The sequence below is a fragment of the Telopea speciosissima genome, chromosome 1 (genome assembly GCF_018873765.1).
Source record: "Telopea speciosissima isolate NSW1024214 ecotype Mountain lineage chromosome 1, Tspe_v1, whole genome shotgun sequence".
Classification (NCBI taxonomy): Eukaryota; Viridiplantae; Streptophyta; class Magnoliopsida; order Proteales; family Proteaceae; genus Telopea; species Telopea speciosissima.
The window spans coordinates 4,035,147-4,057,486 of record NC_057916.1 but is presented as its reverse complement, the minus strand read 5'-3'; the positions used below and the strand labels follow the sequence as shown (position 1 = coordinate 4,057,486).

General features: G+C 38.4%; 2 protein-coding genes across 2 annotated transcripts in view; one reads left to right on the top strand and one right to left on the bottom strand.

The window, feature by feature from the left end:
- Positions 1–19,198, top strand: part of LOC122670100 (dynamin-2A-like) — a 28,424-nt gene extending 9,226 nt beyond the window's left edge. The window contains exons 3-22 of the mRNA XM_043867069.1: positions 25–145; positions 675–767; positions 2,739–2,800; positions 2,995–3,112; positions 3,280–3,622; positions 5,691–5,838; positions 7,607–7,708; positions 7,805–7,924; positions 8,686–8,769; positions 8,885–9,012; positions 12,927–13,011; positions 13,116–13,254; positions 15,844–15,920; positions 16,072–16,128; positions 16,681–16,822; positions 16,954–17,099; positions 17,364–17,477; positions 17,590–17,657; positions 17,760–17,932; positions 18,597–19,198. Of these exons, the coding sequence (XP_043723004.1) occupies positions 25–145; positions 675–767; positions 2,739–2,800; positions 2,995–3,112; positions 3,280–3,622; positions 5,691–5,838; positions 7,607–7,708; positions 7,805–7,924; positions 8,686–8,769; positions 8,885–9,012; positions 12,927–13,011; positions 13,116–13,254; positions 15,844–15,920; positions 16,072–16,128; positions 16,681–16,822; positions 16,954–17,099; positions 17,364–17,477; positions 17,590–17,657; positions 17,760–17,932; positions 18,597–18,829 (2,553 nt within the window). The 3' untranslated portion in view covers positions 18,830–19,198. The remainder of the gene's footprint in view (positions 1–24; positions 146–674; positions 768–2,738; positions 2,801–2,994; positions 3,113–3,279; positions 3,623–5,690; positions 5,839–7,606; positions 7,709–7,804; positions 7,925–8,685; positions 8,770–8,884; positions 9,013–12,926; positions 13,012–13,115; positions 13,255–15,843; positions 15,921–16,071; positions 16,129–16,680; positions 16,823–16,953; positions 17,100–17,363; positions 17,478–17,589; positions 17,658–17,759; positions 17,933–18,596) is intronic.
- A 2,073-nt stretch (positions 19,199–21,271) lies between these two features.
- LOC122644956 lies at positions 21,272–21,907 on the bottom strand. The gene has a single exon (XM_043838316.1). It carries the CDS (start codon positions 21,905–21,907, stop codon positions 21,272–21,274), a length of 636 nt encoding a protein of 211 aa, XP_043694251.1.
- Between the last annotated feature and the right edge of the window lie 433 nt (positions 21,908–22,340).

The window sequence follows — 22,340 nt, the reverse complement described above, 5'->3', positions numbered from 1 at the left end:
TTCCCCTTCTTCTGTCTTGTATAGCCAACAGGTGAAAATGGTGCAACCCGGGCTCCCATCGGTATTGATCTGCAGAGGGATAATTCTTTGAGCACCAAAGCTATCATCTTGCAAATTGATAATAAATCTCAGCAAGTCTCTGCAAGTGAGGACTCTTAGCAAACCACAATCCTGGTGTTGTTAATAGGCTTTTTATGTATTCAGGACTGCTGTTTGATGTAGTTTATTATAGTTGTCATGGTGCCAAGTCGATGGCCAGCCGAAGTGGCACTTAGTGGCCTAGGCGATGGCCAAAACATCAAGGTGATATCATATTTGATAGCTTAGGCTTTATTTTGTAGGTATATAAATTCTAGGGTATGAAGGTCAAGATATAAGACATAAATGGGGTCAAACTGATACTACAGAAACTTGTAAGTGGGTATGATGAAATACTTAAGTTTTATAACATGTGGAGGGCCTATAGCTGGGCTTTTAGGTTTGGCACCTTGACACATAAGGCAACCGCCACTGGTCATGTCAGGCCCAATGCCTGCCTTGTTGCCAAGGCTGTGCTTTGACAACTATGACCATGAGTACGATGGGATCATGCTAATTCATGATAATATTGTCAGTTTCTTCTTTTGATGTTCCATTGCTGTGAAAGTCTCATACTATGTTTTGGACATGTATAGGTGCTCTTCGGCATTCTCTACAAGATAGGCTGAGCAAAGGTTCTTCTGGCAAGAGCCGTGATGAAATATACTTAAAGCTACGTACTAGCACAGGTTAGATCCTTCATTAATTTCATTGTGATAAAATATTTGTCAACAAATGTTTGCACTTCCCACAAACTGGATAAATACTTTTCCACCAAAAAGTGAGATCCATAAGGTTACTGTCATGCACTACTAATTGGATGTCAATCATGCTTAGGGAGTAAACATGGGTGGTCTTTGTACTACCATAGTTAATGCATGTGGCTGATTGCCAATGGTGAGTTAGGAGTTTGAAGCTTTCCTCCTGGTGAGGTTTAAGAAAAACGCTTTGATCCCTTGCCATAAAGGTACAGATCTAAGCCTAAGGTACATGCCGCATGCGTCTAGAACCATGAAATGTTACACCAATAATTTGTTTGAAATAAAATGCCTATTACTGTGTATTTTGTTTAAATCTCTTGATTTTAATTTTTAAATTTGTTCAAAGTTTTTGCTTCTCATTGACAAAGCCAGACATGTTATGGTAACATCATGGTTGAAGGGGATTTAGTCATTTGGCCAGGCATGTCATTCACTTGGCTTGTTTAATAAATATTTCATTCTTTTGAAAGCCAAAGGAGAGCAGCAAGCTAGCTGATGAGCTTGTTAAGCAATATCTGGTCCATCCTAGATTGCGTGTTGTGTACAGCTTACAATTATTAGAATGTGGTTTCTTCGTGTTCTTTTCCTTGTTACCTCTTCATTGTTGTGGGTTTTGTTAGGGCTTGGCTGACTCTGCATTTTTCAGCTGTTGGGAGTAGCCCTATTCATGAGTGTTTGCGTCTCATTGACAAAGCCAGACATGTTATAGTAACATCATGGTTGAGGGGGGATTTAGTCATTTGGCCAGGCATGTCATTCACTTGGCTTATTTAGCAAATATTTCATTCTTTTGGAAGCCAAAGGAGAGCAGCAAGCTAGCTGATGAGCTTGTTAAGCAATATCTGGTCTGTCCTAGATTGTGTGTTGTGTACAGCTTACCATTATGAGAATGTAGTATCTTCGTATTCTTTTCCTTGTGGGTTTTGTTAGGGCTTGGCTGACTCTGCATTTTTCAGCTGTTGGGAGTAGCCCTTATTCATGAGAAGCTACAAGAGTGTCATTTGAGGTGGCATTGTCGTGTTCTACGGATGCTCCAGTTCGGAGGAATGACTTGATTCAAATTGAAGGATTTAAAAGAGCTAGGGGCAGCCTAAATTGACTCTAGGAGAGGTAGCGAGGAAAGACTTGCATAGTTTGGGTCTCCTTTCTAGCATGACATCGAATAGATATGTTTGAAGGACATTGATACATGTTGCAGACCCCTTTTAGGTGGATTTTTTTGTGGTTTTTTTTTGTAGATGTTGTTGTGCTCTTTCCCTTTATTATTATTATTTTTAGTCTGAGTCTTTACAAGGATCCATGTTGCCGACCCCATTTAGTGGGGATAAGGCTGTGTTGTTGTTGTTGTACTAAATCTTGTATTCTTGAAAAAAAAGTGTTGCTAGGAATATGTCCTGTGTTTGAAGTGTGAGTTATGCCAATGATTTGGCTGATGAGTTAGCCAAGGATGGGGTTTCAGGGCCTGTTTGTATCTGGGGGCATTATCCCATTATGTTGTCTCTCCCATGGATCTTGCAGGTTTTGTTGTCCGCTGGAGAATCCACTGCTGTTGTTATTGTATTATATTGTTGTAGCTCTGCTTTTCTATTTTGAATGTGCAAGTGGTTGAATTAATATCTGGGTGTGAGGACCCTCTTGAAGACTGAAGCTAAACTATTGCTTGCTGGTGCCCTGTATGCCCCAGAATCTGGACTAAAGTTAGCAAAGACATGTACGATGATCCTGAGTGTATGCTTGTATGAGGCTGTAGGTTTGCTTGCATGGCCTGCTGTGAAGTGTTTTATCTGTTATGATCAATCCAGTTCTGGGAGAATTAATGCATGGTTTTGCGGATGCTTTTTTATTTGTTTAATGTGATAATCTTCTTTAGTGATTCTGCTGACATAAATGTTTTGGCAGCTCCGCCATTGAAATTGATCGATTTACCTGGATTGGATCAACGGATAATGGATGATTCACTGGTGAGTGGCTGTTAATACTCTGCCTTTAAATCCTAGGATTTTAATGAGTCAGATTTTTTTGTACTTTTGATGAATGTTCCTTGTTGAGGTCTTTGCTGCGTCTCTTGTCCTTTTGTTGATTCTGGCAGTTCCTCTTTCATGCATTGCTGATATACTGATTGCTTTCTTTAATACACTAATACTTCTTGTTTCAGATCAGTGAGTATGTGGAACACAATGATGCGATTTTGCTAGTCATTGTACCAGCTGCACAGGCACCTGAAATTTCCTCATCTCGTGCACTCAGGCTGGTTAAAGAATATGATTCAGAAAGTAGGTTGCAGTTGACCTGCAGCTTTATACAATTTGCAAAATTTACTTAATTATGTACTATGCTGCATACATTCCTCTGTCATACAGTATTTCTTTATTTCTGAATTTGTTATGCATTCTTTCATCGAGAACAATTCAGAAAATTACTTTTATTTCATATACTGTAGGTACTAGAACCATTGGTGTTATCAGTAAAATAGATCAAGCTGCTACCGACCAGAAAGTCCTTGCTGCTGTTCAGGCCCTGTTATTAAATCAGGGACCCCGGAATACATCTGATATTCCATGGGTTGCTTTAATTGGCCAGTCCGTATCTATAGCTTCTGCACAGTCTGGATCTGTTGGCTCTGAGAACTCTTTAGAAACTGCTTGGAGAGCTGAGAGTGAGAGTCTCAAATCTATTCTTACTGGAGCCCCTCAAAATAAACTCGGCAGAGTAGCCTTAGTGGACACCCTTGCTCGCCAGATTCGTAAGCGTATGAAAATCAGGCTACCTAACCTGCTCTCTGGGTACATGTTTTTTTCAATTTCACCTTTTATTTTCCATTTAAGTAATTGTATTACTTAAAAAAATTGTGTGCATTCTACTTTAATTTCCTATTCTTAGTTAATTCTATTCTGTTTGTTGTGGAGTGCCTGATAAAACGTTTGTGCATGTTAAGCAAGTGTTGGTTACATTTACTTCATTTCCCTGATTAATGAACTTGTATTAGTGAAAGATAATTGCTAGATTAGGGATCTATGTACAATGTCACTTTCCACACAAGGAAGCCTATGGTGAAATGTTTGTAAATGGTAAGCAAGGTTCGAAAACTCGGGTCTCGGTGCAAACTTGGACCCTTGAAAAACCGAGTCGAGTCGAGATCTCGCCGAGTTGGTGCACTTTTTTTTTTTCTCGACTCGAAGCCTCATCTCAGTGGGTTTTAGACCTAGTTTGAGTCTGAAACTTGGTATTCAACTTATTTTAGGCCATTTAAACACAATGACACTATCAGATTTTGCAAAAACAAAGTCCAAATAGGAGTTTCACTTAGTGGGAAAGCAGGACAGACACTTACTTATGCTAGAAACCAGGACAGACACAGGACAAACACACTTATTTATGCCTAATATCATTTAAGTAAATGCTTTTGTATTTGTATTTCATTTACTTAAGATATTATTCATAAATAAGCAAATACCCCCTATTTAAATCCAATAAAAATAGTTAAAAAATCAAATTCCAAAAGGAAAAAAAGTCAACCCCCAGTTCAAGAACAAAAATTGGATTTTCGGTGGTAGGTGCAATTTTCAACTTTCTAATGTTGGGGTTTTTCTCAAATCTAAAAATTTCATAAATCTTAATATGGTAAAACATTGCTAAAAACCAAAAGTGCGGTAAAATATTCATTTGTTTTGATGTCCAAAAATATATTTTCATTCAGAGCAATTTTGACAGCATTCGCGTACACCGAATTAAGTTTGATAGGTACATAACTCTTTCAATATAAATCAGATTTTAGCAATCTTGGACTTGTTGGAAAGCTTCCAAAAAATAAAAGCTTTCCAACAAGTCCAAGATTGCTAAAATCTGATTTATATTGAAAGAGTTATGTACCTATCAAACTTAATTCGGTGTGCGCGAATGCTGTTAAAATCGCTCTGAAGAAAATAGTTTTTTGGACATCAAAACAATTGAATATTTTACCGCACTTTTGGTTTTTAGCAATGTTTTACCATAATAAGATTTATGGATTTTTTAGACTTGAGAAAAACTTCAGCATTAGAAAGTTGAAAATTGCAGTTACCGCCGAAAATCCAGATTTTGTTCTTGAACTGGGGGGTTGACTTTTTTTCCTTTTGGAATTTGATTTTTTAACTATTTTTATTGGATTCAAATAGAGGGGTATTTACTTATTTATGAATAATATCTTAATTAAATGATATTAGACATAAATAAGTGTCTGTCTTATCTGTCTTGGTTCCTGGCATAGATAGGTGTCTGTATATCAAGATTTTCCAGCAAGATCTCGAGATCTTGCACTCATATAAAGGACCTAGATGGGCATTTTCCTATGTCAAACCGAGATCCGAGATATTGACATTTTGAGACTTGTAGGTAGTATTGTCTCGGGATTTCGAAAAACCGAGAAACTGGACGAGATCTCGAACTATGATGGTAAGCAAGTGTTGCCTCCGTATCTAATGGACTTGTGTAAGTGAAAGAATAATTGCAAGATTAGGGATGCAACTTTCCTATGTATGACATCTCTTTCCACACAGGAGTCATTCAATGTTATTTCAATTTCTTATATCATGTTAAGTTCTCCGCCAATGATCATTTCTGCAATGTAGTAATTGGTAACTGATTGTGAAGACCTTTACCCATGACATTTCACCCACCGGTTTGAATTGGATAAGCTTCCCTTGACATAAAATATCCTTTCCTGATGCAGTAGTCACTTTTAATAGCTGGAGGTGCCCAGTCGATTCTTGACCTTGGCAAGTTTCATTCTCTGAGTGAATGCATATGGGTAGAGCTGTTATGTGTAATTTCATATTCAAGGCACTAATACCTTCATTTTTTAAAATTTTGCAGGCTTCAGGGTAAGTCTCAAATAGTTGAGGATGAGTTAGCTAGGCTTGGTGAGCAAATGGTTCATAGTGCCGAAGGGACAAGAGCTATTGCTTTGGAGCTTTGCCGTGAGTTTGAGGATAAATTTCTCCAGCATATTGCTACTGGTGAGGTGAGCAATTTTTTTAAGAGATCAGTTGAATCAGAATTTATGAAGAGAATTTCTATTTATTGTCTAAATATTCTTGTCTTATTTTTACAGTTAATGTACTAATTATTGGCATTACAAAGAGTAATTTTTTACAATCTATGATGTGTGGCAAGAAATTGGCTTCATTCATGAAAAGCAAATTGTAAAGTCAGCTTATTAAAGTTAGGGAGCATTACAGTTCTCTAAAATAGATAGCAGTCTCTAGAACCCTTTGGAGAGAGATTTAACAACTAAGAAGACAGAGTCGGTATAGACAAACCCCTTTAGTGTCCATTTGTGATTATGCAGTATTTAAGGAGTGGTGAATCATTAAATCATATCTATTTTTGGATTAATGAATAAATGGGTTAGGTTTTGGACATGTAGGACTGTGTAAGGGAAATATGTGGTTGAAATATTAAGGTGAAAGTTCAATGTATGATATGGGAGGGAGAGGGTTTAAATTGAAAAGCTTCTGCAGACTGATGGGACAAATAGTACTGAGTTTTCTGGTAGCAATTAGGCAATTACCAATTTGAATTTTATCGAGTTTCTATTTTAGTTAGTCTATGTTTTAGGATGTAATTAGGTAGTAGATTTTAATTCTATTTCTGTTTTAGACTTCAATTAGGAAACTTAATTTCTTTTTATATAAATATGCTTGTAACCCAATTCGTTTGGCAGATTTTAGAATGTGAATTTAATTGAGTTGTTTATGGTGCTGGTTGGTACATAGCAATGGCCGTATGGCCTCCATCTTCCTCTTTTTCTTCTATTCTCCTTCTTCTTTTCTATTTTCCCCTATTCCAGCAGTACTTTGGTTTTCCCTAACTCAGATTCGATCTGTCCCTCCCCTCTTCTGTTCTCCCTCATCTTTTGGGAGTGTTCTCACGTGCCCCAGACGACACTAACCCCAGAGTTTCACTCTCAAAATCCTGTTCTGTTGAGTGATAATTATCAGTGTCCATACCTGAACCTGCAACTCTTGCTGGCTTCGATTTCAGAGGAGTTGTTCCAGCTGTCTGGATGCTGGATCTACCTGATATTGAGGTGAGGACTAGGGAACTCTTAGGCGATACCTGGCTGAGAGCTACAGGGCCATCTAAGGCCATTCTTGAAATCCCCCAGTTGAACTCTACTTCCTCATTGACGCTGGTTCAATTTTTGGAGGTTGAAGACAACCTTTCGATGATATATTAAACCCTTTTATTGTTCTTTCCAATATTATCCTTCTTTCTTAGAGCTATTACCCTTTGTCATTATTTTTATTTTATTTCCTAGTTTACCCTTTCCACTAACACGTTACATTTCCATTGCTTTTGTTTGGGAGTTCCAAAACTGCCATCCTCCTTTAGTCAATTATTTACTATTCCGCCACTAGAACTTGTATTTGAGTGTTTCCTTGCTTGGGTGAGCCCGTAAGCAATCCAGTAAAGGTTAACCCGACCCGGATTGCATACAAAAGTTTCCACTTTGTTTCAATTTAATTTCACTTGCTTTCCCTTGCAACTAGATGGAGCTGAAAATCATTATGTTTTGTGGCCCTCAGAACAATTTTTGGGTTGGTATGTGGATTTGACTTGGTGAATAGATGATAGAAGTGGTTGTGATATAGAATTTTGCATTTGCAATCGCATTTAGGTCTCTTTCTTGTTCATGTTCACACGGTATGAAATTCTAATCAGTCAGACCTGATACACTCAACAATTCAATTGTGACAAGTTTTGAGTATCATGAGTACTCTTTGCAGGGTGGTGGCTGGAAAGTTGTTGCAAGCTTTGAGGGAAACTTCCCTAACAGGATCAAGCAGCTTCCCTTGGACAGACATTTTGACATGAACAACGTGAAAAGGGTATCTGTTATTCTTCTTGTTATTCTATCATATTGTCTTAATTTCTTGAATTGTTTCTGGCTCATTATTTTCTAACCTGTCTTTGTACGTTGGCAGATTGTGCTAGAAGCTGATGGATATCAACCATATCTTATATCTCCGGAAAAAGGTTTACGATCTTTAATAAAGGGTGTCCTGGAGTTGGCAAAAGAACCGTCACGTTCCTGTGTTGATGAGGTAAATTTAATGGGCAGATGTTGAGAGCCATTCTTTGAATTGAATCCTCTAGTGAAGATTCTTCTTTTACCAGACTTTTTTTTTTTTTTTCTCCAATGGAAGGGGCGTACGAAGGGTTGAGTCCTTCTAACACTTGAGGCCCATGCCTTTTTGAATTTATTTGCCATACAAAGCATTCATACTCAAGCAAGCATGGCACATGCACTTAAATAATTCCATAAACACATGCTTGATAGTATGTATATATTAACATGCAGTATACATGTTATGCAGGTAATCAAATATAACACTTTAAATTCTTTACATTAGGCTCGCCTGCTTCTGTAACGCCTATGCCTGATTGGGGTGTTGCACCTAGATGCCAGGAAAGGCGTATCCCTTCTGCCTTGTGCTGGAGGGACATGCCTTGATAGCACCGGTCTACTGGGGACTGTATAGGTAACAATACTTTGTTATGTGGGAACTCTGTCTAGAGATGCTACGAGGAAGATTCAAAGACAAAATACATTGTCGTCAAGGTTCTTTGGTGTCCTGGATGATTATTCCATTGATTATTTCCTCCTTGTAAGGATTCTCATTTAAATGTAGTTAGACAGGTGATCTTATCTACTGCTACCATGTTTACATGCAGCCTTACCTTCCTGAAGAAGGTTGATTTGTAAACCCTTGGGGCGACTTCATGTTCTTATAATGTGTTTTCTGTTTTTTTTCTCTCTCAAAATGCTACTAGTTCGGTGAATTTTTTGTTATCTCTGAAACAGGTCCACCGGGTGCTAGTAGATATAGTTTCTGCTGCAGCGAATGCTACACCAGGTCTTGGAAGATATCCCCCTTTCAAGCGAGAGGTAACTGAAAAATTCTTTTTTTCTCCCCCCCCCCCAAAAGGGCTTGTTATGGATGCTTTATTGGAATAATCTTCAATTGCAACCCCCCACCCAAAAAAAAAAAAAAAAAACACAGGTTGTGGCAATTGCAAGTGCTGCATTGGATGTGTTTAAGAATGAGGCAAAGAAAATGGTCGTTGCATTAGTTGATATGGAGCGTGCTTTTGTTCCTCCACAACACTTCATCCGTCTGGTGCAGAGGAGGTAGGCTTCACATGATTGTTGGTGCTTTTAATTCATTCACTGCTATAGTGCTATGTGCTGCTGTCTTTGTCATGGCTCTAGCTCAAGTATAAGGATCTATTTGAAAGCTAACATGATATTGGTAGGCACATAGCAAGGGACAGGATATTAGGAGAAAAAAGAACTTGTGGTGGGGTCATGCAAAATATTTTGCTAATTGGACTGATTTATGTTCTATAATCAGAATTTTGGTTCTGATCAGCTCTTAAAGAAACCTTTCACATGATCTTCCAAGTTCATGATTCTTTTATTGATTCTATTTTCAGTCAACTATAGATATGTCAAATTTGAAGTTCATCTACTCTTAATTGGTTTCTCAAGCTGTTGATTTGCTGGTTTCTCAAAAGAACAAGCTGAGTTTTGAACAAAACAACTCAACTCAACTCAACTAAGCCCTATTCAAAACACTTGGATTCGAATTCTTGAATCTTTCTCCCATTTTCCTCAATTTTAACCCACGGCAACTATGTACTCTTAGCTCCCATGTTATCTTGGGCTTCCCCTAGTTCTACTGTGTCCAATTTGTGTTGTATCAACTATTAGAATTCTGAACGTCAATTGATAAAGAAAAAGGATTTTTTTTTGGTCGTAATAAAAAAAAAAACTTTAAGATCTGAAAAACTTTAATCTTAGAAGAAGCCTTTAACGATTAGAAAAAAATTTGTATTTGTTGGGCCAACAAGATGCTTTTCTGGAAGATTGTAGCAGCAAAAGGATTTCACAGCCAAAGATATGGCCCGTCCAAAATCTAAGTGAAGAGTACCATTCTCCAACTCATAAGGGAAGTCTTTTACCATTAAAATTATGTGAAAAAGACTGCTTGTTGTCTTAGTTATGAGCATTGTACAAAAATTCGTTTCGTCTTGGTCGAGATTTTAAGAATTTTGAGTGTCTCGGTCGAGTCAGAATGAAATGCAACATCGAATTGAAAAATACAATATTTTTGGCATTTTACACCCACAAATGACCAAAGCAAAACTCATAGAAATATACCATATTTCGATGAAATTTCGGTATCTCGAAAATTTCGGTCAGACCAAAACACCGAAACGAAACGAGATTTTAAACCTTGGTTATGAGATTACACATAGACTAATAGACATTCCAATTTAGACTCAAAGTCAACCCCGATTTAAACTAAGATTCAAAAGACCCACTCTCAATGAGAACTCCTAATATGATTTCGAAACAAAACTTACTAATTGGCAATTTGTAAATTATTAAACTTACTACTAATAGTATAGTGGAGGATTTACTAAAAATATTAAATCGCACTTAATAAAGAATTGTGAAACTCATAATCATTCAACTGTTAAAAGATTCTAGAAATAGTAAGTCAACTTAGAAACATGGTTTGAGATTTCAGTTGAAAAATGAACGAAATCTTGTGAGATATAGGAAATGCAATGTTTTGAAATTTCTGTTTCGTATCACCGAAATGGTACATTCATTTGATTTAAATACTAAATCTCGGTCGAGGTGGGTTACTGTTTCGAACCATTTTGGTATAATTCGACCAAAATCTGCGAATTCTACTCCAACCCTTGCTTTTGAGTTTTTTGGTCATTCCAGTTGCAAATCTTTGTGGAACGTTGTGTTGGACGTCTATAACACATATAACGAAGATTTTTTGCATTTGAGCTAAGTTTCTTGAAGATTTACAGTTTGAGATATACCCTTTTTCTCTAAAGTTATTTTTTTTTTTTCCAAAAATAGGGTAAATATGTATTGATTAGGCTTCAATCTTTTATATGTTAGATATCATAGTCCAATCTACGACTTAACGAAGCTAGATTTAAAATTTTCTTTAATTTTGCTTTTCCTGCAACAAAATTTTGAGAAAAAAGGGTTAATACTTAGTGGTTAATTGTTCACCTATGGATTTATAGTTGTAATACTGTCAACCATTATTAAAGAAAGGAGACATAGAAGATGTTGTTTGACTGACAATGATGTATGGAGCAGAATGTTGGACAGTTAAGAAGTGTCATATTGAGAAGTTATGTGTAGCAGAGATGAGGATGTTAAGATGGATGTGCGGGAAAACTAGGAAGAATAAAGTACGGAATGATCATATTAGAGCTGACTTGGGAGTTGCCCCGACCAATGACACGCTTAGAGAGAGTCGTTTGAGATGGTACGATCATGTTCAATGGAGGCCTAAGGACGCCCCAGTAAGGAGGTGTGATATGGTTCCTATAGAAGGAGCTAAAAGAGCTAGGGGCAGGCCTAAAATGACCATAGGAGAAATTGTGAGATGGGACTTGAATTGTCTGGGACCTGTCCCAAGTATGACCTTGGATAGAGCCTATTGGAGGGCAAGGATCCATGTTGCAGACCTCATTTAGCTGAGATCCTATTGACTTGCTGGGCTGGGCCTCATTCCTCTCACTTTCATCCTTTTTTTAAAAAAAAAAAAAAAAAAAAGTCTCATCACCCATCCCCCTTTTTATTGTTTAGACATTTGTTTCCCTGTTTTGTGTTGTTGGATCCATGTAGCCAAACCCCATTAAGTTCGGATAAGGCTGAGTTCATTTTTGTTGTTGCTTCTTGTTGTAGTATTAAATTATGTATAGCATAGGCTATATTTGAGAAATATGCAGCCAAGGTATACCGTACACTGTCAATCTAGGGTATGAAATGTAACTGACATTTTGAATGTTTTTATTAACAATCTAAAGGTTCCATTGTTCTTAGGGATGCTTAATTAGGGTCTCCGTGAAGTTTCGGGCCAAAATATGGTCAAACAAAACCAACTGCGAAATGTGTAGAGTTTCGATCGAATCTGTGGTTTCATGAAATGTTTTGGTTTTGACCTTGGTCGAAACCAACTTCTTGAACCTTGCTTAAAACCCTGAACAACTTAAATAAGAATGTAACCAAAACAGACTCCTATTGTGTACAGAATCTTTGTTCTTCTAGTGTGTTCTGAACTTACTAGGAGAAAGAAGCACAACCAAGCAAAAGTTTAGATGCTCCTGTATCAGTACTACTTTAATGGATGTTTCAGTGTTCATTGGTATATCAGTTTGCTTTATGTGTCATTATGTCAGAGGTTGGATCTTTGGAAATACAAAGTGATGTATGTTGTTTTCCTTGCAAGGTTAGAAATCAGTGAATCCCCAAAAGAAAAGAAAATTTTAGCAATGTGTCTATTTCATTGTAACCTGGACATTTAAAAGTTGAGCTGCACTTATGTCCTACACTTCTGGATACAGATCCTAATAGCAACATGGCAAGGACGTTCCTAGTACCACTACCAAACTACTTAAGTAACTACGTAGTCCACTATTTCAACACAAATGTAATTATATAAATAAATGCTACCCACTCATATAAACACTAGAATTTTAGACCTTGCTAATATAGATTTGATGCAAGAGAAACATAACAAGTAGTTACAAGCATTCAAATAGGTAAAAATTTGAGGGCAGAGGATTTCCATGACTCTAGCTTGGGAAACCACACTAATGAGAAGGTGGGAGACGGATTCATTCAGTAGGGGTCCCACATTTTATCTGAGTGAGTATCAATGTGGGACCCACGGCTCCTTATGCGAGAGGGTGTGGGAAGGAATCTCCACTCTGGCATCGTGGGGATCTTTTTCCAATAATTTGACCATTCCATATCAGGTAAAGAGCCCAACATTTGTGTACTCTCTCTACTTCTGACTGACTATCTTAACTTGTGTCCTCTACCCACTTCTGCATATGCAGGTCTTTGTGTTGGCATTCTTTTCTATTTTTATGATACTAAATATGTGTATTGTAATAATTATTTATTATTGTTTCCTTAACTATCTATGCCTGATTGTTCGTCTGTGTGCTCTGGAAGGCTTCAGTATCTAATTCATCAATATTCTTTTTCCATATTAGGATGGAAAGGCAGCGACGTGAGGAAGACCAGAAGAACCGACCATCAAAAAAAGGGCAAGAAGCTGAGCAAGCCATACTAAACAGGGTATGGGGTCTTCCTCTTTATTGTTTTCAAGACCTTGAAATTTTGATGCCTGCTAATATTTTTAGTTCAATACATTCCCTTGGTTACATGTCTGATGCTTGTAGGCAACTAGTCCCCAAACAGGAGCTCAACAATCTGGAGGAAGCTTGAAATCAATGAAAGATAAGCCCGAAAAACCAGAGAAGGATGGACAAGAGACATCAGCGTTGAAGACTGCTGGGCCTGGTGGGGAGATAACAGCAGGTTTGTGCAGGAGCTGTACACGTTAGTTTGGGTAGTGGACCAGAATTCTCTCATATCTGGGATCTAGCGATAATTTGACTTTTTTTTTTTTTTTTGGGGAATTGGCAAACAGCCCAAAAAAGATAGAGGGAAACTTCCCAACAAAACAAAGAGGATAAGCTTGAAAAAATAGGGAAACAGTCCAACAAAATGGAAGGGAACAACCCAAAGCACAAGGTCTAAAACCTGAAAAACACCAAGCCACCTCAAATTTCAAATGTCCCCTTCCCCGGCACCTTCAATCCCTCCCTAATTAAAAAAAAAAGGACCAAAAGAAAAAGTCAATGGCAACTACCAAGGAGAGACAATAATTTACTAAAAACTTACTGGCAAGGAATCAATACGTAATGGCCATATCGGGCCTCAGAGATGATACAAACAGAAATGAGAATCAAAGTTAAAAAAAAGAAAAGATATCTTGGTTCGTATTGACCATCTCATGGGTTGATACGACCCGAGACTCTAAAACTGGAAATAGAGCAGCTACTGCCTCTGCCCAGCAGCAGGAACAGCCACTGCTGGCAGTACAGCAGCAGAATAAGGAAAAGGAGAAGAAGAAGAAACACACCTGGACGCAGCGATGACGGTAGTGGCTACGGCAAGACCCATGGAGGGCCCTTCATCTCGGTGACATCGTCATCACGTTAACGTCTGGCATTGCTGGGTCTCTTTAAGAGAGACGAAGTGCGAGAGACGAAAGAGGGAAATTCAACAATTGGAAAGGGGGGTAGCCGGCAGTAGCGGATGATGGTGGAGATGGAAAATTCTCCGATGCTGATGCTTCCTGAAGGAATCTCTGGAAAGCCCATGCGGAAGAGCTGTGATTCATCTTGTTGTGCTCTTCATCAGTTCGCTTGGAGTAAGATAGCTGCATTGGGGCTGGTCAAAACGGCCAGAAAGCTCCTCCACTGAGAATAACCATCCACCCATTCTCTCTCTCTCTCTCTCTCTTATACAGAGACACGCATGATACATGATTACACAGTTTTTTTGATAAAACTCTCTTCTACGCAGTCTCTTATTTCTTCTCATCTGTTTCCTGTAGATTCAGCAGGAAGAGACGGATTTTTGAAAATTTCATTGGGCTTTTATATGGTAAGGGGGCTGCTATGCTGCTTTAGGATGGGATGTGATGGTCTGATGGTTGTTTTAGGACTCTGATGGTATTAGGAGGAACTCTTCATTTGAGGTCGGTCTCATCATTAAATCACTTGACATTGCAAATTATGGCCCATTAAATATGGGTTCCAGCCATTGTTTTTCACAGTTTTATTCTGACTGACAGGATATATTGTGGGTTAGTAGTACCTAAACAAGGCAAAACACAGCAGGCTTCTGCGTCCTGGCACCAACCCGAAAAAATATAAATTTTTTTAAAGTCCTTAAGAGCCAACACATGCATATCATTGAATATTATGAAAATGACCATCAAAAAGTCCAAATTTTAAGAAGGAAGAAAAACAGATAAAAGGCCTTAAAACCCAAAAAAGAGAAAAAAAAGAGTAAACTATATTGGTATCTTTCCCTTGTGTTTTTAGCCATCCGTTTGGTTTTGAAAATGTAATGGAACTTTTACACTGTATACTGCCACATGGTAAACTCCAATTGAGTTCAAGATTGACAGGTAATAAAGGTATAATAGGACATACTTGTACGCAAAATTTAGCCTCTAATTGATCTGCCATGTGGTGGATGTTGGGTCCAACCACCTAACATCAGATGGTCAAACCTAATTACTACTTATTAGTTGTGTACTATGCTTCAAAATATTATATTGCATGTATCCTAAGCATATCCATGTGTTTAAGCATTTGTATGCTATTATTGTGACTCGTATTGTCTCTCCAATATGTCTTTTGAAATCACCCTCCTGATACGCTGACTGATATCGATACTTGACACCTTGCTTGTTGGTACCCAATGAAGACGAGGAACTCTCGCCGCCTCATCTACCTCCATCTCTGCATGTTTAAAGTAGTTGAGTGCATAGTAGTTCCTTCAGGAGATTATTATTCTAGTTGTGGTAGTATGCTGTTGTCTTTACTATGTACATGGGGTACTATTTTAACTTCAATCTTTTCTAATAAAACTATTTTGGGCTTCAGTCCTTCTCTAACAAAATATATTATTCATAAAGGAAAAAATAAATAAATAAATGATGAGTTTGAATCGTTGTCATGGTCACTCCAAAATTGATCTAACTTCAGGGGCTTCAGACCCCTTTGCAATTTATAGGAACTGCAACGATCGGGACTATTAGTGATGACAAAGGTGGAACAGAAAATGTATCTGCCTAAGATTGCTCCTGTCACCCACATTTTCAGAGCTCTTGGTAGAAAAGGGTGGGGGTGGAAGTTGGAACAATTTTCACCTAATGTTGTCAGCTCCCTCATTTTTTGGATGAGCAAGAGTTTTGAGATCTCACTCATGTGTGCAATAGTTATTTGTAGAGCTTGAACTTGGAGATAATACAGTACCTTGGATATATTTGAGTTATGCCCCTGTATCTTTAGATTTATTATTTGTTATTAAATTTTGATATCTCTGCAGGGTTTTTATTGAAGAAAAGTGCAAAAACTAATGGCTGGAGCAGACGGTGGTTTGTTTTAAATGAGAAAAGTGGCAAGGTAAATTAAATTCTGAAGCAACCGATGGTATAGTGTTATTTAAGTTTCCCTATTATAATAACACTATGCCTCATCTTCAAGATAGATGGTACAGTGTTATTATATTAGAGTGATAAATTTTCCCTGTTTTGACCTCAATTTAATTGTGCAGCTTGGATACACAAAAAAGCAAGAGGAGAGACATTTTCGTGGTGTCATTACGTTAGAGGTATCAAGCTAATATTTCTGAAATAATTTTTCACCTTTTTCTTCAGGGTGGAGGGGGGTGGGGTTGTATGGTTAGTTTTGAGTCTTTTGACTATCTAATTGATATTAATCTGAATGAATTCATCCAAAAAAGAAAAAATATATATATATTGGAATTTGAAATATAAGTGAGTATTTTGCTTCAAAACTCCATTTGGCTGCCGCGTCTTATGGGCAGCCTCTATTTGGCATCAAAAGTAGTGAATATTGTAGTAGCAGATAATGGAATGAGCTTGTAGATGCTTACTATTATATTTTACTTCATACAATTTACTGTATCTTTTTATTTTATAATTAAGCGAATCAGATACTTTTACCCACTAAACTAGCCTTCAACCAGGTTATAACAACTTTAAGTGCAGTTCTTAAATATAGGAGGAAGGGGCTGAATTTGCAGTTATGTTCCTTGATCTGTTTCCATGGTTGTCAACATGGTGTTAAGATCAAAACTAGGGTACTTTAAAGTTTGGTGTGCTAATTTTCTCATATTTTAATTTGTTGGATATGTGGACAGGAATGTAATATAGAAGAGGCTTCAGATGACGAAGAATCTTCATCAAAAAGTTCCAAGGATAAAAAGTCCAATGGACCAGATAAATCAGCTAGCCTTGTGTTCAAGATAACTAGCAAGGTTCCATATAAGACTGTTTTGAAAGGTATGTGATGCATGCTTACATCATAGTATTATTCTTCTTGTAGATTTCTTGTATCCCCTCCCCATGTCCCTATTATTTGCTCTCTTTGAATTTACATTCGCAAATCCTTCTCAATTTCCGTTGACTTGCAGCTCACAATGCTGTCTTATTAAAGGCTGAGAACGCCGCAGATAAGGTTGAGTGGGTGAACAAGATAAGAAATGTCATCCAGCCCTCCAGGGGTCTGGGGAAGGGGGATGGTCTACCCATTCGGCAAAGTCTTTCTGATGGTTCTCTTGTAAGTTGATATTGATCGAATTATTCCTTCATGAATGAGTACATTCTACGGCTTAGCCTTGTGTCATTATAAATTTTAGTTTCAGTCTGATTATGTAACTCGAATGTGAACATTGGCTATAAAATATCTAGGTTCAATTTGCATACTGATTCCATCCTTTATTTTCTTACAGTGTTGGGGCTATATTCTTCGATTTCTTAGGTTCAGTAGAATTTGTGGAACAATGTTTGATGATAGTTTGCTGATTTTCTTGCTAATATTCAGGATACAATGACTAGAAAACCGGCTGATCCGGAAGAAGAGCTCCGATGGATGTCTCAGGAAGTACGTGGTTATGTGGAAGCAGTTCTGAATAGTCTGGCTGCCAATGTTCCCAAAGTAAGCCAATGTCATTGGCTCCACACTTTCTTGTACTTTTTAAAAAAAAATAACTCTGGTACTTACATAGGCCACTTCGTGTCCTACATGACTACTTTTGCTGGTTGAGTAGGCAGTAGTTCTTTGCCAAGTTGAGAAAGCAAAAGAAGACATGCTTAATCAATTATACAGCTCTATCAGGTTAATGTCCCTGAGCATTTTGATCCTGCTATAATGTTTCTTCTTAACTCCTTACCGAGGTGATAATGTTACATAATAAAACCTATTTTTGTATGTCACCAGTGCACAAAGCACGGCAAGGATTGAGGAACTGCTCCTGGAGGACCAGAATGTGAAGCGTAGGAGGGAGCGCTATCAGAAACAGTCCTCTCTTCTTTCAAAACTCACACGTCAGCTTAGTGTCCATGACAATCGAGCAGCTGCTGCCTCCAGCTGGTCCAGTGGTGGTGGAGCAGGTACTACATGAGTTAATACCATAATATATTCATGTACAAAAAGAAGTAAATTCATGTATTATCCAAAAAATGTATACATAGAAGCAGATAATAATTGAAAAATATGTTTTCTATAGCTTGTTTTATGAATTAACAAAAATAATTCTTGCGTCTTCTTTGGACCCAGTTGCTTTACACCATGGGTGTGGAGGGAATCTCTACACCCCAGCCCATCATTGGATTGGGACGGGTGTCAAATACCTGGGGGTATTTTCAGACATTTAACTAGTGAAAGGAGGGGGGGGGGGAGTAATAATGACCCTAGGATCTGGTGTAGAAAAACTCTCCTTAAAGTGGTCTTACTGCCGTAGCTTTCTTCCTGGCTTTTATCCAGCACTTTTACACGCAGCCTCACGTTGCTCAGTAATTCTACTTAATTAAACCTTACTGTTTCGCTTGGCTACACAAACCCTTTTGCAGCAATCCTGTTCCATTAGTTGTCTCAGTGCCCTTGAGGTTAAAAAAGTTGATTTGCAGGATCTTTTAGAATGTCAACTATGCACCTGATGCATCAAGCACCATTGGCATTTGCTTTGGATTGGGCTATGCACTAGCAGATTTCACTTTTATCATTGACCCTTATTCTTTTTATTCCTGCTTGTGTTTTTAATTTTTCTGGAGACAGAGAGCAGCCCGAGAGCTGACGGTTCAGCAGGGGATGACTGGAGATCTGCATTTGATGCTGCGGCAAATGGAAGAGTTGACCGTTCCAGTTCATTCGGCAATGGTCACAGCCGGCGGTACAGTGACCCAGCCCAGAATGGTGATGCGAGCTCAGGCTCAAACTCCAGCAGCCGTCGTACTCCGAATCGGTTGCCGCCCCCACCACCACAGTCTAGTTCAGGATATAAATATTAAGACAGGTGACTTCTGATCGGCTGTTGAGATACCATGCATTCTTGGTGGGTAGGCCTCTGCAGCTTCCTACTTATTACCATCAGTCATTTGAGCAATAGTTTGGTTTTGATCTGTTAAAGCAGCTGTAGAAGAAGGGTGGTGTTTGTTTGTACATAAAGATTGATATTTCTTGAATACTTTACTCATTTTTATAAACCCATTGGATTTCAAGGTATTACTTGAAATCTGCTTATCATATTCCTCCATCGCTTATCTTTTTTCCTTGTGGGGGTTTTTTCTATATATTTTGTCCCTTGGAAGGTACGGTCTGGATACTGCAATGTATTTGTTTGTATCGATCCTTGTTGAAGAGTGTCTTTTTTTCTCCTTTACCTCCTTCTATCAGTTGGATCACAATATTGAAATTTACTTCTTGTCGCAGGATCTACAAGTGTTTTGAATAAGAAACTCCAACAAAAATCACATCTTTGTGGAAATCTTTTGCTATGCTTTTCAATTTCAATTTTTAGGATTCAGACTGATTCTGATCCTGTGTCCGATTCTGGGTTTCTAAACCTTGATAAACACTGACTCTTAAGTCATTATTAATAAACTAAATATTATAGAAATAAAATGAACTCAAAATTCACAATAGGTAGTAACAGATCTATAATATCCCGTGTGACATCTCTCTCTCTCTCTCTCTCTCTCTCTCTCTGTGCTGATCATGTGATATTGGAATTTTTCTATGCATCTATTTGGGCCCAAATTCTACATTAGATTTGTTCCATGTGAATGTGTAACGGATTCTTCACTTCATTACCAAATGCCATGAAACGGGATGCTTTGCATTGCCACATTAATTGTGTCTGAGCTTTGGGTCCCTGTTAAAGCCTTCCAAAATGAAATCGAATTGACTCTGTGTTATCGTCATAGCCCACAAAGTTTAATATGTAATGAAGAGGTAATAGAACTATAGAAGAAGAGAGGCTCGAGAGACATGGAACCTGTAGGGAGACTACACATGCAATGCAAAGATTGCCCAAGTGTTACCAGCTTAACAAGTTCTAAAGAATTATCAAACGTCATTTGAAACAAATAAGAGCTTTATTGATTTGGCCTTGAATCTATCCAAAAACTTACTGGTTTGGACTTCTGCCACCTTAGCCCTATTGGTAATCTATCGTTTATAGCCGTTAATGGCCTAATTAAGGACAGTTTATAGCCCAAGTAATCAAATAGACTGTTTAAAACCTGATTATAGACTGATTAGTCCAGTTAACCTTGTGTCCGATTATGGATTGGTAACCGACCAACCGAATAGAAATGTGTTTATACCCTGGCCTATGAAGCCCGATTATATAAATGGGCGAAAAATGGTATTGGGCTTTAAATTGCTGAGGACCGAAACTGGCTAGGCCAGATAGCTAACATCACTGATGGGGTCCAACGGAGAAGGTGTGGGAGAGTGCGTTAGGGTGTGGGTCGGGTACATGAATATCAGAGGGGATGGCAGAGATGTCAGAATAAACGAGAATCAGAGTCAAACAGGCACGGTTCAAATCAATCACACTCCTCTACTTCTGCCTGCCCCTACTGCCATGTGCACCCTACCACAAGCAAAGCAGAATGTATCGCCTTAACCCTGCTGAGTGCCTTGCCCAAGCAGGGGTAAGGCGACACTTTCCGCCGCACTTGTGTATGAGGGCGCACGACAGTACCTGGCAGACGGAAGTATAGGAGTCGGATCCGGTTCATATACCAGACACATGAGTTAATAACCCGCCTGGACCTTCTTAATAGGAAGAAGTCGGGTTCCTGCCGCGGGAATTAACTGATTTGATTTCCTTGGAACCCATATCATGATGACCGTTAGAAAACGTGTAGATTGGTGGTCAAGAAATTAGATTCTGTTTTCTCTCACGAACTACCCACTTTCTAATCCAAATAAGACTAGGAGGATTGGTTTTTAGAAACTCTGAGGAGCAGAAAACACGTACTCCCTGAAATAGAAATTTTTCTCTGTTTGGATGGCGAATGTAAGAAGAAGACGAGCTGCCGGCCATGATTACTCTTACTCTTACCTAGTATTAAACCATGAAAACTGGCCTACTGCAACCTTAAAATTAATGATTTTCGTAAGGCAACCAACCACCGAATAATAATTATAACTGTAATATCATTCTGAATAGGAATTCAGGAGAAAAAGGTACATGCAATGAATTAAGAAGAAACCATTCCCATGCCATTCTTGTGCGTTCTCCAAGAACTATATATATATATATTTCTTGAAGAAAACTTCAGAGATCTCAAACAGTAATACATGCATGCCATGCGATAAAGAGAAAAGAAAAAAATTTCAGAGACAATACTGTTAAATGAATGAATCTATTTTCAAGAAACAGTTTCTTGAATTGCTCAAGTATTCCCTCTCTAATGAACGGCTACCACTCAACTGATCTGCTAGTTATTTTTTGTGAAGTTTTCATCCCATGAATCGATGGATGACCAATCAGAACAATCAGGCGTAGGCAAGCTAAGACGGAGGAATTTCTGTGCGAATTTGCAGAGCTGAGGATTCGGTGGAGGGTAGGATCTTTTGGCAACATAGAAATAGAAGCCCCTCCTGGTGGAATCGAAATCGTCGTCGACCCAGAACATGACGATCATGTCGTCTTTTTGAAGATTTCTTCTCCTTACGAAATCTGAAATCCAACGCAGCCCAAGCTTATAAGAACCGCTGCTCTCCCATTTCTTAAAACTCATCCGATGCTGTGTACCTGTGTCCAAGTCCTTCACACGCACTATCAGTCCTGCTCCTCCTCCATCTCCCCCTTCCACTTCATGGACTTCCCAGGGATGAAGCAATGGCAACACATGCTTCCTTACATCTGCCCCTGGCAATATCAATCTGCTGAGATTATTAAGGTCACTTTTCATCAGTTTCTTCTTCACAAGTCCAACCGATGTATCTCCACCCCCCAGCTTAAGCTTCACTAATGGATCATTATTTTCTCTTAGCTTTCTTTTCACTGCCGTGTCTCTCTGAGAAACAGAAGCAACTTCTATTATTTCTGATTGCTTTCTCTTCATTGCCATTTTCTCTCTCAAAAGACACAATTACAGAGAACGATGGAGAATATTTGAAATGGGAGGGGATGAGTTACTAAAGTATTTATAGAACAGCTCCAGCAGGCGTTCTCACTCACTCACTCACAAATTCGCTCCAACTCTTAATTGTAGTCTGAAAAGGAAATATATCAGGGGTACAAGTGTCTTTTACTCCTTTGAGTTTCTAAAAACCGATCCCCAGATAATCCATTCTCGATAGCGTTCTCACTCACTTACAATGTCGCTCAACTCTTAATTGTAGTCTGAAAAGGAAATATCTCAGGGGTACAAGTGTCTTTTACTCCTTTGAGTTTCTAAAAACCGATCCCCAGATTATCCATTCTCGATAGCGTTCTCACTCACTTACAATGTCGCTCTAACTCTTAATTGTAGTCTGAAAAGGAAATATCTCAGGGGTACA